Source organism: Perca fluviatilis, chromosome 13, assembly GCF_010015445.1.
Source record: "Perca fluviatilis chromosome 13, GENO_Pfluv_1.0, whole genome shotgun sequence".
In the NCBI taxonomy this organism is placed as follows: Eukaryota; Metazoa; Chordata; class Actinopteri; order Perciformes; family Percidae; genus Perca; species Perca fluviatilis.
In genome coordinates this window covers 21,624,466-21,643,499 of record NC_053124.1, presented here as the reverse complement: position 1 = coordinate 21,643,499, position 19,034 = coordinate 21,624,466, and the positions used below count along the sequence as shown (strand labels likewise).

The following is a 19,034-nucleotide window of genomic DNA, read 5'->3' as shown; positions in this document are numbered from 1 at the left end:
TTAACACAACTGCAACCAGGGGGCAAAAATACACGCTAATGCTGTTTGTGTGGTACAATGAATGGGAAAGAATAAATTGAATGGCAGCGAATAAGACGCATTTGTATGCAAAATTGCCGAGACAGCACAGAGACGGGGCTGCGGGCAGACGTGCGTGCATGTAATCAGGTATCAAATCGGCTCGTCTTCTGTATGCTCTGTCTGCCGCGTGTGGCGCAGGGCAGAGGGGCAGGTGAATGCTATTGTCTCCGAGCATCGGTCCACATGAATGACCCAGCCTGTGTCCACATTAGCACGGATCAACTCCCGTGGGTAACATCTCGTCAGGAAACAGCAGTTGCAACACATTCGGCCAAATAACCTAACTTCCATATCCAGTAAAACCCACGCTCTCTTTCACCCTTTCTGATTTTTGGCCAACTCAATCAATCCTTCAGTCGCTTTCTTCCTCTGCACGCCTGCTCCACTTTCAACCTTTCCAGCGTGTTCTCCTTCCAATCTCACCATTACAGTACGCCCACCTCTCCCCTACAGTAATGTTCTTCACACTTTGCATCCTGCTCTTTCCCTCCATCTTTTTTCTGATTTCTCATTCTCCCATCACTCACTCTCTCATTTCTCAGTAAGAATTCCCTTTACTGCAACTAAATATCTACAAGCCTTTCCCTGTTGGGGGTCATTGTTCTCTTCTGCCCCGCAGGGACCGCCTTCAACTCTAGCTGGGTCTGCACACACCCACACAGACCGACCTGGCGGTTAATGAGCCAGTTGAGTAAGACGGCACCTCGACTCAACATTGATCACCAGGCCTCTGTACCTCGAACTGTCAGGGAGGCTATTTGTCAAAGTGATAATTTATTTTGTAGCACCAGTTATGGTGTGTCGGCGATTGGGTTGTTTTTTCTTCATGTGGTCTCAGAGCCCGACAGACACCATTTCAGATCAAATTCAGGGTCATAATGTGTAGCATGAAACACGCAACTCACTGCAAATCAGCCACAAACAGCAAAGGGAGAGCAGGCAAGGGAATGGCGATTTAGCAAAGAGATGTGTGGCACATTTTCAAACTCAATTCCCTCCTATTTCTTCCCATGCCTGTGCAAAGGTTTTTTACTTCGGTATCCTGCTAAGTTGTAAACATCAGTAGACACACTGTGTGACTTATGGAAGTAGTGGGAGAATGAATGAGAGGTGCGCTGTTGTTTTGATCATGCTGACATGGGGTGCCCAATTATGGAGAAGCGGCCTGTCTAACCAGCGAGGCCAAACACCTGATGGGAGGAGGTGGCAGGAGCATGGGATGCTGCTTGTGGGTAGGCGAGGCTACCGCAGTGCACCGCTGCTCCCAAGATGTTCCACATCTACCCCCTCTAATTGGCAGATGGCCTCAGATGCGAGATGATTTAATGGCCTGCGTGTGTGTTTTTTCCTGCCTCAGTCAGCCATTAGCAGGGACATCTGTAACGAGTTGGCCAGGCGCACTGCTGAGAGCGGAAGCTGAGAGCAACACTTTCTAATGGGAGTAGTGCGATTGTGACGGACTTAGGCAGTAATCAAAGCACTCTGAGCTATGATAATCGAGTATATCTATCTATCTATTTCTTTAAATTGTCCCAGGCCTGAGAAAAAGCTTTAATAAATCGTCTGATGAGGTTTACTATAGAAAAGCTGCAAAAAAATCAAACAGCCCTGTATTACTGGGTATCAACTGTGTGGCAATCCCCTTTTGACTTTCAATACACCAGAGCAAGACATTTCTAGCTGCGCGTTATCATAAAAAGCCATTTTCATGGATTTGGCACAAACAGCTTGGCTTCCAAGCGATCCCATTTCTTGCAGCTGTGCCGTAACCATCTGTGCCAAATGCTGCGCTCAAGGGCAAAACATTAAGGCCCCAACCAGTTTGATCCTAAAGGCCCCTGGTTTCTGGCTCTCTGTGACTGCCTTCATTTCGTACAGCTCCCTCCCGAGTTTGTCTCTATAACCAGGGCTGGATGAGGGAAGGAGCTGCATCGTTGAACAAGTGAGGCCTTCAGCTGGCTCTCTATGCATGTCGAGAGAGTGGTGGAGAAGTAGCTCCAAGCCTAAGGCCTTTTAAATCTTGATGGCCATCAGTATTCTTGCCATAGCCTCTGAGGATTTGTCTATTACCAGCAAACTGGGTCAATTTTTGCATTATTTTAGAGATTTGTATCTCACTGTCGAGAAAGGAAAGGTTCTGCACACACAGGCATGTGGACCCACACCTGCACTTTGTCTCCCTCTCCGTTTCACTACTCCCTGCATCTCTCTCTCTCTCACACACACAGAGTATTCTGAATTGATTATTATGAGCACATATTTGTCACTTTAAAACACATAAATGTAAATGTAATGCCACAAAATGTGCCAACACTGTAATGAATGACTACAATGAGGAACCTTATCCATGCTGTGAAAACCAATTTTTTTTTTTTTAGACTGGGCACACGCCGAAAGACTAATTAAAATTGATAGATAGGACCAAACCTGATTATGACACTCAAAAACCTGTGCACTTTAACAGAGCTAAAATGCAAGTATCAATTAATATACCACTTCTGCAGTCATGAATCTCAAATAGTTCTGAATGTTCACACGTTAACGAGGAGGTGACAGTGCTGCAGCAGCACCTTGACCGTGGTTCCATCAGGTTTGCTCACTGTGTGACTTGAGGAAATCTTCAAATATTTCAGTTACTCCACATCCACGTACATTCAAATTACTTTCATACAATTTCTAATTCCAATCATCTACTGTATATGTGTACTCTCAGTTGAGAGCCTGGGAGGTGAATGAGGGACCAGGAGCAGATGGGGGGGCGGTAATGAGATGCAGAAAAAAGGGAATTGAGGGGGACAGGCCGGCTGTTGAGACACAGCAGAAAAATAAGAGGGAAGAAAATAACCAAGTATGAGATACAGAGAGGGGATAGGAGAGACCCATGTCTGAGGTGCATACAAATGGACAGAGGAGGAACACAGATAGAGAAGGGGGAGGAGGAGGAGAGGGAGTGTGTGTGTGTGTGTGTGTGTGTGTGTGTGTGTGTGTGTGTGTGTGTGTGTGTGTGTGTGGGGGCGGGGGGTGAGTAGGAAGGAGTAAAAGAATGTGAGAAAGATGGATTCACTGTTGGCTAATGAGAAGACAAAGGCAGTAGAATCCACATTGATCTTTGCCCCACAGCAAGCTGGCTTTATAGCTCACAGGTAGAGAGAGACTGGGGAAGCTTACCTGAGGTAAGCAACCTTACATTTGTAGGAGGAATCCGAGTCCAGGGAGTGTGTGTGTGTGTGTGTGTGTGTGTGTGTGTGTGTGTGTGTGTGTGTGTGTGTGTGTGTGTGTGTGTGTACAGTAATGTGTTTGTGTGGCTGTGGCAAGCATACTTATTTATAGTGAGCGTACATGGTCCAAGCAGATTATTGGAAGTTTAAGGTGTGTGTATATAATTATGTAGCCTATTTTTGCTGCATTTTGGCAGGTAAGGTGACAAGCATAAATCAGTCATTATTGTGTGTATGAAGCAGAAGATTTACTAAATGTGAGATAGAAATCAAATATGTATACATTAACCACTCTACATGCAGGGTGGAGAGAAAGAACACTGTAGGAACACTTTACCTCTGGAGATGCATTACTGTACTGAGACTAAATTGAAGAAGAAAGAAATTTGAGGCTCGAAATTATTTTAGATATGAAAAGAGAGAAGCAAGTATTTAATGAGACTTTTGTTGACCATCAGGTTGATAGTCAGTTGTATCTTATAACGGGAAATAATTGGCTTATTGTAGCTATTTAATGTAGCCTATTTATGTTGTGCTTCAAGGTATAGGCTACATGCTGTAGGCTAAACAAAAGAAATCGCTGCAAAGGGTGACCACTCTCTGTAAACAAGTTATCAGCACAGGTGCACATCAACAAAGAGGAACACAAGTTAATTTGCTGTTAAACACGGACAGCGCTGCGTTACGGCTGCAGAAAGCCACTTACTGTAGGTTTGAGCTGTTCCAGTACACCGCATGCCGGTCGCTGGCTCTCGACAGGTGCAAGTTAGTAAGCGCCAGCGTGATGAGGCTGAGGGAAAACGTTGCGAGAGCCATAATCCCTCCGGTGCTCGTCCAGCCCTGGTTCCCCTCTCTTCCTTCTGCGTCCCCGCTCCTTCTGTCCCAGGCGACGTCTCGTTCACAACATCCCAGCGGTCAAAAACGCCTTTTAAAGTTCCCAGTTACCTTAACAACGGATTGAATCAGCGTGACTTCTGAGTGGTTACGTGTTCTTCAACTCAAATCCCATTGCGACAAGACCCATTTGGACACCTTCACTTGTGCTAAATCTCTCTCGACTTCTTTCTTGTATCCGCTGCGCACTTTCAAGTCACTCCTGGTTTTGTTTGTCAATTCTGCTTTCATTAGAGAGGAAGAACACAAGTATTGGTAAGGCAATGTTTGCACATTCAGAACAGACAGCTGAGGCCGGTGTTTACTGTTCTTTGTACAGCTTTAAAGCCGCTGGATCTCCGTGGAAAGGTTTGTGTACCTTGCGCTCCTCTCATCATCACCAGCAGCAGCGGCGGCCACACGCTGCGCACACAATGCTACAAACCCGCCCTCTGATGCCCGAGATGCGCTCACGTGTCCATCTATGCCGCTGCCCCGCCCCTTCAAAACATGCACTGTGTGTTGTGTGTCTGTGTGTGTCTGTGTGTGCGTATTTAAGTAACCTTGTGGAGAAAATGTTACCATCTTGATTAAAACAGTAAAAATAAGTCGTGATCATTTTACACTGGACACAAATCTTAAAGGATTGGTTATAATTTAAAGTTTACAAGAGGTTTAAGTCAGGATAAGGGTTTGTTTGAGTTTAAAGTGAAAGTTAGATTTAGGAGTATAGGTTTAGATAATGGACATTACCTTTTACAAACCATAACATATTTTAATAATACAGCACAGGTCACATCTAGAAAGTAGTGTATAAGTGTAGGCTACATTCAGGGTTTACTTTGGGATTAAACTGGGGACACACTGATAGACTTAAATCCTCACCAGCTGTGAAATGACTCATTATCACACATTTAATCATTATCATAATTAATTACAAGCACACTGTTCAAATTTCTGTCAACAACCAGAAAAAAAGGAAGCTGTTTGATATTCAAATGTTTGACAAATTCATGAAAAACCAACTTGATGGTGGCGGAGGCCATTGTCAAATACTGGGAACAGATTACATGATAACCCTATAATAGCCCAAATTGAGATCAAGGCAAGCTATGATTGGTTTGGGCCCATCGTGTAGTCTACCATGTCTATTGGCCAAATCACAACAACAACAAGACTCTATAATGGCTAATCTCACACCGACCACGTTCACAGACAATGCACATGCAGACAAAATGTACATTGGTTCTTACGCAGCAATGATCTGGATTAAACCCTTGTAAACCCATCCCTGGCACCACCTTTGCCTGAGTGTGATGCTCAAACCGGTCTGAGGGTTAATCTGGATGCCAGATGTTAGAAATGTACTATACCAAATACTGTATGTGTTTTAGTGTGATTCTTTTGTTTGCTGGATTTGTTTTAAATTGTAAAATATTGAGGTCGTTGGCGTGAAAGATTTTGGTGAAATTATTTTAGATTCACTATTCAGCAGAGGTTAAGGGTTAAAGTTAGAGCTAGAATTCATATTATTATTAGGATATTAATACAGACAGCGAAAGACCATCACAAGTATAGTAACAAAACGTGTGTGAGTAATGTGTGTGTGTGTGTTGTGTGTGTGTGTGTGTGTGTGTGTGTGTGTGCGTGTATATATGTGTGAAATACAGACTGAGGGAGAGTGCATGGAAATTTGGAGACTTTAATTAACCTGTTTAATTTCGCCTGTGGTGGTTTAACCACTCTATCTAGCCTAACGGCAGCACGCATTATTAATGGCTCAGTTAATTCCAAATATTAAGCATTAGCCTCGGTTTGATTAACTCTGCCAATTTCATATCTTATAATAGTGTCCTTTTTGGAGGGGATATCAGTGATATTCACACCCATAAACGTGGTCGTAGACACTGTTGGTGAAACTTTAGCTGCGCAATCCAAACATTAATCTGAATGACCTCCAGTGATGAATGAATGTTCATTACACTTCTCAGCCGAGTCCCTGAAGGTCACATTCACACTTCTTTGAGTGAGGAGAGTTCGTCGCAGTCAGTTGTAGATCTGCTGCCTACTTTCTCCTCTTTCTGCACTCATTCATACACACAGTCTGTCTAGTTTGCTCTCGTTTGCTCTCACTCACTCCCCGATTCTCTGTTGTTTTTGTCAGTGATGACGCCTCTCTTGAGTGGCCTCCAGGCATGTTGCCGTGGTGACTGGAGTAAAGGGGCGGATGAAAGAGCAAGTACCATCACTTTGTTTTCCTCCCAACTCTCCCTCTCTCTGTCCCACCACCTATCTGTGCGGCTCCAGTGGATCACTCGCCTCCATCCACTCTAACATTTGTCATCCTTTTGTCACCTCACACTCAGAAGGAAAGTGCTGCATATAAAGAGCATATTCTTCCATTTCTTCATGAACTGATGATCTCCCGCTTCCTGTTGCATGCACCGACCACACAGTGCCAATAAAAGTGAGATGAAAATATAGAGAGTGACATTTAATATGTTTCCTGGACCCGTCTCAACCAGCAGCGGCACAAATGCATATGTATGATGTGCCTTGTGTTTATGAGTGTGTATTTTGAACATGAGGCTTCCCAGTGTCATAAGTTATTACAGTTGTTCTTTCAACTTTGTGATGCACTGTTTATGTATGCTTATTGCCTCCTGCAACTTCTTCAGTAGCACAGCTTGTATTTTGCAACAGGTGTCGGTGCACACTATAGTAACAGTAACCATGGCTCATATTGATTTCCTAACTGACTTCATTCCTGGAGTAAGCAATATTCCAGGAGAAAATACGTTGTTTTTTCCTCAGTGGGATTTCTTTATTCTTCCTCCTGGCTTCTATTTGTGCGATCTCTAATTTCCGACACCCATCTGTTCCTCCTTTCCTTACTTCTAATTTTGGAGTAATCTCATTTTATGTTAATGGTTTAAAATGAGGTTGTCTTGATTGAAGTTAATGTCCAGTGGCGGTGTCAGTAAACAACAATTTATTTGATTAATCAGTTAATCTATTTAAATGTCAAACTTGAATATAAAGTACCTGTGACAAAAATAACAGCCTTTTGAACTTGGAAACGCAGACAAATAAACATCTCTGTGTAAAAGTAAGAGTGTGTAAAAATGTATCTTTGGCCTGCCACCCGAGCTCAGCACTGTGTCAGCAGTCACGTCGGCAACTTCCCTCATCCTGCTTTCTTTACTTCTTTCATTTGGTGTGAATCTGCATTTTACAGTCCCTTAACTTCACTATGCCCAAAAAGGTGATAGAGTGAGCAATGGAAAGAAAGAGTTAGGAACAAAAAAGTTATAGTGTGTGAGAGAAAGAGAGGAAGAAATAGAGAGCCTGGGGGCACAGATAGATCGAGTTTGGAGGAAGGAAGAAATTACAGTGCAGGAATCAAGGGAGAGGTAGAGAAGGTTAAAGAAGACTAAAAGTATAAAGTGAGAAACTGTAGGGAGCAGAGATGGAGAGGGAGACATGGAGGCATTAGCTAAATGGAAGAAAGGCCAACAGTGTTTTGGGTAATGGCATGGTGCTGAGGAGAGTCCTGGCCTGAGCTCCAGGTGGGCCTCCATCGTTTTGCCCCCTCGAGTGTGGTGCTTAACCTGCCTCGCTTCAGTAAGTACCCAGCTGTGCAAATGGCTAATGTGATTGTGAAGATATAAGCCCAGGATAATGGCATCTGCCAAGCAATCAAGAACAATGTTCCTCAGTGTTGGGCTGTGATGAAAACGGAGCACCGGGAAATGGATGCTAGAATGAGGGCTGAGCCTTTGGGGAAGGGGAGTGATGTGTTGGTAAATGGTCATAAAGGACAGAGGGTTGGAAGAGCGAGGAGATAAACTTTGAGGACAATCTGTTTTGAGGAACAAATAGAAATGAAAAAGCAAAATAAAGTTGGAGTAAATTGGCATGGATTAAGGGCACAGTACTTAAGAAAATAAATATTGTTATATGAGGATTGTAAAACGAGCAGAATAATAACCACAATGCAGCAGAATTTTGTGCCGCTTTGGGAACCTTTGGTGGTTTGGGCCTGTAAAGCCATTTTATGTTATATTAGGCTATACAAAAACTTCAATTGACTTGCCTAAAATACTTGGTTTGTAACGGAAACAAACTAGTTAATGTGACAAGTTTGTCCGACCACGTCTGAAGGCAAATGTGGAGCTGTAGTGAACAGCAATATCATCATATCATCATCAACTTTATTTCCAGACTCAAGGTCCATTCAGAAGACACAGACACGACATACAACATACATTAATAGTTGAATACAGAGTGAAAACCTTCATATAGATTGTACATACAAAAAGTAATTGTTTCAACCCCTCCAATTCTGACAACATAAAGGTGTGGGAGAAAGGGGTTTTCAAATGATGTTTGAACATCTGATATTATTAATAACTAATGAAGCTCAACATATACAGTATTCTTTCAGGAAGACTTCTATACGGTTTTCACTTCAGGGTCCTCGTACTTCTATACTGCACATCTTTCTCTCTCCCAACCTAATCAGCTGAATTGTCATCAGCTGAATGCGGGTGTTTACTCTTTCAGTTAAACCAACGAGATTTGCCACATGAGCTATGGCGTTGTTGCATTCAAACGTTAAATCGGTTCTACTCTCTGCTGCTGTCAGTTGTCATTTCAGGCAGAATTGATACAACCCTCCTTCACCCCAATGACCTCCAGTTCTCATCATTCCCAGCACCAAGGGTTCCTCCATCAGAAGCACCACTTCACTTCACATCACATCCATCCAAGTCTTCAGGCTTCCTTTAGGGCTGGGACGGTTACCGCCTACCACGGGTCTGAGCTTGTCACCGTCATCACCGCAAAAAAACATTGGCCTGCACATGTGAACACATTGTGTCTAATGTTCCTTCTGTTCATAGCTTTATCACGATAAAACGGCATGTTTGAATTTCAGCCTGCATGCACGTTTCGTAGCCTAAAACAGAGCAGCTTATATTGGTAAAGAGAGCAACAAGTTAGCGAACTGCCGAGTCTGCTCAGCTGCTAGACGGGCTGCACTCGGCATTGTTGGCAAACTATTTTATTTATATTTTACTTTATTGACAAAAGAGCTTTCTGAACTGTCTGTGGAATGGATCAACAGAGATGAGAGAAACTATTGTGATGACAGCAAAACTCAGTAAAGACACATGGTGATCTCACACATGGAAACACTGTGCTGCAATCTTTTTATACAGTCTATGGCTGCAACATATGCTATGTTGTAAGGTTTAAGCCGATGTTTTTTCAGGGGTAACACTAGCACTATGGACAATAGATAAAGCCACAGTGTCTTGAGAAGCTCTAGCTTGTTGTCTTAGTGTTCACTTATGAAGCTCAGCGCAAATTCTTTCAGGAAGACTTCTAATCACTGCAATCACCACTATCTCTCCCTAAATCTTTTCAGCTGTTAAGGTGTTCACTCTTCAGTAAACCATCAGAATTGCTTTAAATGTCTCGCTCCTTGCTATCAGCTGGCTTCTCAGGCAAACGTGCAACCCTCCTCCTCCCCTTCCACCTCCGGGCGTCATCATCCACTGCAACCGGAGTTGCACCTTTCGGCGGATGGGTCCTTCGTTTGGCCTCCTGGTTCCCTCTCCGCCATCACCAGTGTCTAGGCTCCATCGGGATATTGTCAGTTTCTCTACCCCTTTAAATATTTTAATGATGGAGTCTATTCCCCAAAGACTTTGTACATTTCATGTACATTTCATATTATGCTTATCTACAATAAATATTTGCATATCTGCAATGAAGTCTCTCCTGATTGAATCAACTCACTTTACATCAACTTTGCTAACACTTTTTTCTCTCGCTTTTCCTCACAGCGGCACTCATAACGCTAAAAATACCACTAGCTACCTTGCCGACGGAACACACTTCATTCAACTCGCAGTCCTCTCTTCCCGATTTACAGCCCCCCTCTCGTGGCTTAAAATAACTCACCGTTGTCGGCTCCAGCCGCTGAACTACACGTTGTAAACAGCCATGGCCCGCTTGCCTGGTCCTCCCAATATCTCCAATATTTACCAGGGGATGGTACGTCTCTGGTCACGCAACTGTTAGAAACATGCTGTTTTCTTTTTTTTTTTAGAATCTATCTCCGTTGATCCTGTTCGTTTGTGTGCTGCTTTCATGGCTGTACTACCGTTACAGCTGTAGCGCGCTGGGTTTACGTTTTTACAGGTATATCTGGCAACCCGGCCTGGCTGTCAAACTGGGCAGTTGATAACAACACACAGGCCAAAACATAAACATAAATTCCGTCACGGAATGTAAATTTCAAAAAGAAAAAATACTGACATTAGCATTGTTGTCAGAAAAGATAGTATTTCAGTTTAACATGTTTCCTTAATATCTGATGAGGCATTGGTGTCATTTTTGGATTTATTACAGTACAAATATTACATATTGGACCTTTAACCCTTGTGTTGACTTCGGGTCACATTGACCCATTTTCAATTTTTGTTTTATATCACAAAATATTAACAAATTTAACAATTTAAAACGTTGGAAAAGCAAAAACAAACTGAAAAAAAGGCGTCAAAAACGTTGAAGGTTGACGGGAAGACAACACAAGGGTTAAGGCACCCTGCAATTTCTCCATTGACAATTGGAGTATAAGCCATAAAATGGTAACTGTCGATGGTAGAGTTAAAACCAGCTATGACTAAGCGATTGTATATGCTCATATAGATGCCAAAAGTTCATGGGGCACCAACCTTGTTTTGAGATAAATGTCTTTTATTCGCGATGTCTTGGATAAGTACTCCATTACCCACAATCCTGACAGTGATGCCTCTGATTGGTGGAACTCATGCTGGTGAGGAGGGGGAGCTGCTGGAAGGCGCCTGCACGATCCGTCATGTGCATGCCCAAGATGATAATCCTGTTTTACGAGGATTTACGACACTGCACGAATCATGATCTGTTCCACGCTTCTGCCTCCAACCGGGAAGCTAATGTTAGTTTAGCTAACAGCTAATTTGGCTAACCGCTAGCTGACAGCTTGATTCAGTCTAAAATAACGTTACCTCAAACTAAACACTGGGTGAAGCAGGCTACAGCTGACATAACAGCTGTTATATAGTTTAACGGTTATTTTCAGGTTTTATTTTTAGGGTCTTTTAAAGTTATTACATGCTGTCTCAGCTAGCGGTTAGCCGAATTAGTGGTTAGCTAAAGTAACGTAGCTTCTTTTAGTCAGTGGTGCGCAGTGGTTTATGGGATGAGTAGTTCCTTCGCTTGATAATGAAAATATGTACACAGTCTTGTACCTTTGACTTTTTTTGGATTTTCTGTTCGTTTTTTCACTCGAAATTATATGTTATATGCTTATGAGTCACGTCGTAGCTGGTTAGCCTAAGGCATGGTCTAAAACTCTTTATATACAGATTTTTCCAGACGTCAAAGGGACAAATGAATGGGAAATTTACTTCCAGAACCCAAGGTCTCTCAGAGGAGAGCTGGGACTGTTGAGCGCTATTCTTGCTAAAACTTATTTTACTCTTAAATTAAGTCTCTCCTGATTGAAATAAACTTAAAACAAAAAGTAAGGAAATTTGTGTTTGGTGGATTATTTCTCTGTGGTAACAATGCATTTTGGCAATAAATCTTATACCGTTGGAAAGCCTGTTTAGTTCCCTTTCAAATGGTGCCCCATTTGTAAGGAACATGCATTTGTGGGATGAGCAGCAGCGCTGAGTATGTGGGTTGCGCCCATGAAAAATTTGCCAAATCTTCTCTGCCATTGCCAAACAGGTTATTTTGCTGTTGCTATTGACACTTGTTTTGAGTTTCTGGTATCCCCAGGTGCTGGCAATCAGGTGCCTGATTGGCACTTTATACTCCAAGATGACAACGCTTGCCCCCACAGTCTGGGGTTTATCAGAGACTTCCTCCAGAATGTGGGAGTGGAGAGGAGTGACTGGCCTGCCAGCAGTCCTGACCTCAACCCCATTGAACACTTGTGGGATCAGCTTGGGCATGCTGTTCGTGCCAGAGTGACCAACACAACCACGTTGGCTGACTTGCGACAAATGCTGGTTGAAGAATGGGATGCCATCCCACAGCAGTGTGTGACCAGGCTGGTGACCAGCATGAGGAGGAGGTGCCAGGCTGTTGTGGCTGTGTATGGTTCTTCCACACGCTACTGAGGCTCCTGTTTGTGAAATGAATATTGTTAAATTGCCAATAGGTCTTGTTTCTTCAAACTTCAAATCATCCAATCCACCAAACGAGTCAATGGCAGAATAAGCTGTTTGGCATTGGCAGAGAAGATTTGGCAAATTTTTCATGGGCGCAACCCACATACTCAGCGCTGCTGCTCATCCCACAAATGCATGTTCCTTACAAATGGGGCACCATTTGAAAGGGAACTAAACAGGCTTTCCAATGGTATAAGATTTATTGCCAAAAAGCATTGTTACCACAGAGAAATAATCCACCAAACACAAATTTCCTTACTTTTTGTTTTAAGTTTATATTTAACTGGAAAATTACTACCCCATAACTTTCCCATTTTCCCGATTTATCGACATAATGCGACATAAGGCCATACCTGCAGTAGCCCAGATTCTCTGGCTCACCGTCACTTTTTCTTAGTTTTTATCGGTTTTACCAAGTACAAAGCAAACTGATCAACAAATAAACTAAAATGATCACCTTGCGGTTGTATGCCTCCGCCAACCAGTCAAGTTGCAGTTTACATCCATGTCTGTCCAGACTCATTTAATAAAAGTTATTAAGTGTATTTTTGGCAAAATGTAAATTATCACTATATTGACATGCATGATTCCAGTGAAAAACATGCTGTCTTCACTTAGTTAGGAGACTATTTTTTACAGAGGACTGAATCATCTGAAGCTCAATATATTCAAAACCAATGAGCTTGTGGTGAACTACCAAAAGAACAGGAGGCCCCCTGTCTTGGTTGTCATCCAGGGAGAGAAAGTGAAGAAGATGGACCTTTTCAGGAAGGGACAGAGCAGACTGTTCATCCTGAGCAGACTCAGATGCTCCTGTAGATCTTTTATCAGTCTGTAGTGGCCAGTGCTCTGTTCTTCGTGTGGTGTGCTGGGGTGGGGATATCAAGGCTCGGAGGTCAGCAGTCTCAACAAGCTGTTAAGGAGGGCAAGGTGGTCAGATTGGAACTGGACAGTGTGGAGGCAGTGGCGGAGAGGAGGACGAGGGACAAAATCAAAGCCATCTTGGATAATCCCCGTACGAGCCAACTACTTTTTGGGTGGCAGTAGCTCAGTCCGTAGGGAGTCCTTACCAGTGTTGGTCATCTTACTTTAAAAAAGTAATTAGTTACAGTTACAAATTACTTCTCCCACAAAGTAATTGAGTTAGTAACTCAGTGACCACATTGTAAAAGTAATTAGTTACTCAGCAAAGTAACTGTGACGTTATTTTTTATGTTCTATAACGCTATTACGTTCTATAACATCTTTAACGTCAAAGATGTTTATATTAACTGACTGAAGAATAAAAACACTATATATAGTATCACTTGTTGCTGACCCAAAAAAATTGAGTGTTGCTTGTTTTAACAGAGTGGCTGCGTCTCCTTCGCTGGAGCTCACGCTAGCTGCATTTGGGCTTGGGGTTGGGGTTGGGTTATCAGCAGCAACAAGTGTCGTGTTAGCATGTGTTGATGTGAGGTGCTTCATAAGATTCGAGTTGCTTGAGGCAGACGTGGATAAAGTCTTTTTTCCTGGGCATAGCGTGCATGTTACATAACCATTCTTGCCTTTAATTTCAATGAGGGAGAAGTAGTGCCGGTACTTCCAGTTCAAGAACGCTACCTTTGAATTTCCCTGGCTCGTCGCTATTGTCGCTGTCTTGTGTTTAGTGGTAGTCAGAACGTGCAGTGAGACAGCGTGAGCAGGGCATCCGCCCACCCAGCCAATCATCATCGCATTTGTAATGGTGTCATCATCCCGACCCCTGCTCTCTCCAGGCAGCTGGTGTGTAGCCAAAGCCTGACACCTCGCGCTTCATTCAACCAAGTAACGCGCCACTTTACAATCTCAGTAACGATAACGGCGTTGCAAAGATGGGAAAAGTAATTAGATTACTCAAGTCACCGAACCCCCCCAACTGCTCAAGCCCACTCACTCTGACATCTCCATTTGTGCATGTATAGGACCTGAGCATGTGTGATTTCAGGCCTGCATGTAGTGTGTTTTCTAACAACAGAGTGTAAAAATTGTAATTTCTCCACTGGGGATCAATAAAAAGTATCAATTAAAAAATAAATTAAATTAAACCTTCTCACCATCCGAGTCGAGGTTCTAAGGATAGAGGATGTTGTTTGCTATACAGATTGTGAAGCCCCTTGAGGCAAATTTTTGTTGTGATATATAAATACAATTCATTTGACTTGACTTTGTTTGTTGTTCTGCTGTACATCCATGTGTAAGTTCATTGATCAAATTCCTTGTATATGTTCTCATGCTTGGCCAATAAAGCTGATTCTGATAGAACACAAAGTTGTAGCCATGACACTGGACAATGCTTCAATTATAGATGTTGCTGCAAAGAAGCTACACATTCTAAAATGTGGTTGCTTTACACACATCTTCAACCTGGCAGCACAGAAGAACTATACAATCTCCACAGTTTCAAGGTGGACACCCAAGGTTAGTGTCACAATTCAGTATCCAACCAAATGTCCAAAGTGATCACAATCTCCCCTCCTGTTCCTGAGTTATGGTGTTGAATAATGGCCAAGTATTTTTGCAGAACATTATCATGTCACAGTTATGGGGGGAGGGAAAAAATCGATACAGCATAGTATCGCAATATTTTCCATGGCAATACTGTATCGATACACAGACACCAAGTATCGATCTTTTATTATATATGTGTTGGTCAGTTTGTCTGCTTGACAATCCCATTTTGCAGCAATACAATTGAAGTGAGATGAACAAACAGAGAAATGTATCTTTTTAGATAAAACAGATGTTGACAGACAGATTATGTCCCCAACAGATGTTTCCTTTTGGGGACATAATTTGAAATTGGAAAAAATTGGAAGTTGGAAAAAAGGTAATGAATTGCAATATATCGCAGAATATTGCAATATGTTTAAAATCGCAATAATATCGTATCGTGACATAAGTATTGTGATGATATTGTATCGTAAGGCCTCTGGTGATTCCCACCCCCAGTCACAGTGAAGTTGACCTTTGACCTTTGGATATGAAATGTCATTACATCATCTTTATGGATACAAAAATGCATTTGTGTGAAACTTCATCTTATCGTATTCATTTTTGAGATATGACCAATAATGTGTTTTGTGAGGTCACAGTGACCTTTTTTGGGGGGGGCTTTTTAACCTTTGACCAGTGTTGCCACAGTTACTTTGAAAAAGTAACTTAGTTACTTTACAGATTACTTGATTATAAAAGTAATTTAGTTACTTTACAGATTACTTGATTTTAAAAGTAACGAAGTTAGATTACAAGTTACTTTATTAGCTACATTCGGCAACTGCCGGCAACACCCCCACAGCCTCAACATAAAAATGACAACCGGTTTGCTGTGAGGAAGCTCGGCGTTGCTAGTAGTAGGGATCTGGTTTATTATGGCACGAAAGAGAGCGAGTCAACCGTGTTTAAGGGCAGCATTTCCGCTACAACATAGGCCTACTGCCCGACCAACTTCTTCAGCTCTCCCCCACTTACTGGTTTTGCACCGATGTCCAGCTTTTGTTGTTTGGGTGCTGGGGGACCTCCTTCTCTCTGCTTTGCACCACCTGCTGGGACTTGCTCTGTAAGTTTGACTGCAGTGCTGCGACTCCAAATGTTTCTTCAAATTTGACGTAGTGTTTTCGTAGCTAGATAGCACTTTGTCGCCACCAGCACAGAGTGTACAACGAACCTTAATATTGCCGTCTTTAGCTGACACAAACTCAAAATAGTGACTGTATTTCCAGCTAGAAAGCGCGCATCTCTCTCCTCCCTCCATTGTTGTTTACGTTTGTGTCGCTGCGTGGTACACGTGAACTGTCCACATGCTGAAAATGTGACCTGTCCTCATGCTGAAAACGTGACTTGTCGCATACGTGACTTCACTCCCCGAGACGCAAGAAGAAAGCAAAAATATATATTTTTACTAAGGAAAATGACAAAAATAGTAACGCACAGTGACTTGGATAAGTAACTTTAATCTGATTACTGGTTTGGAAATAGTAACGCGTTAGATTACTCGTTACTGAAAAAAGTGGTCAGATTAGAGTTACAGAAACGCGTTACAAGTAACGCGTTACGTGGCATCACAGCCTTTGACCATTCAAATCTAATCAGTTCATCCTTGTGTCCAAGTGGACGCTTGTGCCAAATTAGAAGTAATTCCCTCCAGGTGTTCCTGAGATATCGGGTTCATAAGAATGCGACGGGCCGGTGCGGAGGCATAGAAAACACATTTGGAGCCTTTTTAGATTTCTGTATTGCACTAAAAACATGAATGTTCTCCGCTGTTCTGTTTCAGCTTCCTGAAGATTCTGTGCAGTGGAAAATATTCCTCTTCCCTGTAACAGTCATGCTAATAATTTTCTCCTCTTTTTGTTTGCTTATCAAACACATGCTGCTCTGCTCTTGTTTTCTCTCTCCTCAATATTTCATACCATTGGAAGAGCATCTATTCTCGGCATTCCCCGTGCCCTACCACCTCCCGACTGTCAGAACAAACTATTCTATCATTTGACACCCCTCCACCTTTCTTAACCCTCTCTGCGCCTCCCCGTCTTCAATGTAAAGGCCATTATGTGCATTAGGCTGACCTCAGGTGCACTAAATTAGCTTTTCTTTACTTTTTAAGACACAGGTTTAGTTCAGAGTTTAAGCTTAAAGTAAATCCTGTGGCCAAACAAAAACAACCAACAACATGGTATGTTTGCTCTTTAGTTTTGAGTAAGACTGCATCACTCGCTCAGCATGACAAATGCCCAAAACTGTATTTTCTAATCTTGGGGATACAATTAGATGAAATCTGATACAAATGCAGAGCATGTTACTGTAATAGTGAAAAGCATGTTAAAAAAGGCATCTAACTGGTTGTAAATCCAGCCTCTGCTGGAAAATCTGAATTGTATTTGAAACTTTTGTCCTAAGAAATTATTTCAAACATGCCTCCCAAATTTGCTGCAATCTAGACTATGCAATGCTATGGCGACCGTTCTAAACTTATCTAGACAGTTTTTATGCATTACGTTTTTGGGTAGTAAAGAATGTGTCTGTAATCTCTCAATATACAGTAGACTGCCTAATTAATATCATACATTAATAAATACAGAGTATATTAACTGTGTATTGATCTGACTGTTATTGCTGTAAAAGCAGGCAGGCAGGCAGGCAGGCAGACAGACAGACAGACAGACAGACAGATAAGCGTTCTGCGGCTGTGTCTTGGAAATTAGGTGATGCACGTTGTTACAGAACACAAAGCATTAAAAATGCCTATAAGCCTTATGCAATAACAATATAAGTGCAAGCATGAACACATATGGACAAATCTGATAGGACGCCGAGAGCTACAAGAGTTTTAAAAAAGAAATGCAGAGAAAATCAGTATACATTATTTTCTATTTTCATTATTATCTGGTTAAAAGGTTGTGTTCCTCACTTGCGTCTGTTCTTAGTTAAAGCTCCATTGTGTAATGTTTTGAGTTGATTCTTAGCAAAAAAAAAACTTGTTCTTTCACAAATATGTGCTCATGCATGTGTAATTACTTCCACCAACTAATCAAAGTATTCTCGTAAGCGTAGAATCTGCCATTCAGAATCATTCAGAATACATTCGAGCGAGTCGCTCGAATGGCGGCAGCCATGTTGCGCCTCCATCTTTAAAATACATTAGCCAAAGAGGGACATACCTCCGCCTTTCGTGCTTTTACACTCAGTGGCACTGTGACGAATGTAAGGGGGAGAATACTCGCGACTAGAGCTTAGATCGGGCCCAAAAAATCAAGCCCGACTCAACCCGAGCACGTTGTGTCCGAGCCCGGCCCGGCCCGACACATTAACTGGAATTATGAGCCCGAGCCCGATTTCAACCCGACACTTTTTTAATACGTGGGCCGTTATAACGGACGTTCTCAACTACAATTCAGAGTTGTTTGAACTGCAGAAAGCTGTTTAAAATGATCGTAATGAATAATGCAACAAGAGTGAAGCATGTAAACTGCGCTGTTTGTTTATTCAGAATGGAACGGATTGCAAATGGATCTGAATGAAGAAATGTAAAAAAAAAAAAAACTCAACGCATTTCTCTATGAGGGCTTGCCCGCCCTCATGCTCGGATAAGTAACAAAAGAGGACGTTGAAGGCTGACTATCATCTCTTCTGCCATGGCGAGCCTGCTTCATGTGTCTGTTCATCATCAAAGTCCCTGTTTTATTTGCTGTCATAGGCGAGCAGCTTGCCGCACTTAATGCACTCAACAAAGCCGACACATATGTTGTCACTTCCCACAACTTGTTTAAAATGGATCCATACCTCCGACTTTCCTCCAAACTTGTTCAAAGGTAATTCTCCTTTTTTTCTTTACATCCTCAAGCTCCATGTTGCACTTAAAGTGATGGTTCGGAGTAATTCACCCTAGGGTCCTTTGCACCATGACCTCGAGCCAAACACCCCCCCAGAAGCTTTTTTCACCTGGGTCGAACATTGGGAGAGTTAGCTAGAGTAGCGTTATCAGCTGAATAGCTTAGCGCAGGGGCTAATGGACCCACGTTTGTATCTCGTAAATTACCCCACTAATAATGCCCGAAATGATACCAAACGTCTACAAGTAGTACAAATAGGTTATGCTCTCATAAAACGATGG

The 19,034-nt window shown here is 42.4% G+C and overlaps 1 protein-coding gene across 1 annotated transcript in view; it reads right to left on the bottom strand.

The window, feature by feature from the left end:
* efna3a (ephrin-A3a) overlaps positions 1-4,641 on the bottom strand; it is a 63,039-nt gene extending 58,398 nt beyond the window's left edge. Inside the window, exon 1 of the mRNA XM_039821181.1 lies at positions 4,006-4,641. Coding sequence (XP_039677115.1) covers positions 4,006-4,115 — 110 coding nt within the window. The 5' untranslated portion in view covers positions 4,116-4,641. The remainder of the gene's footprint in view (positions 1-4,005) is intronic.
* Positions 4,642-19,034: the final 14,393 nt, after the last annotated feature.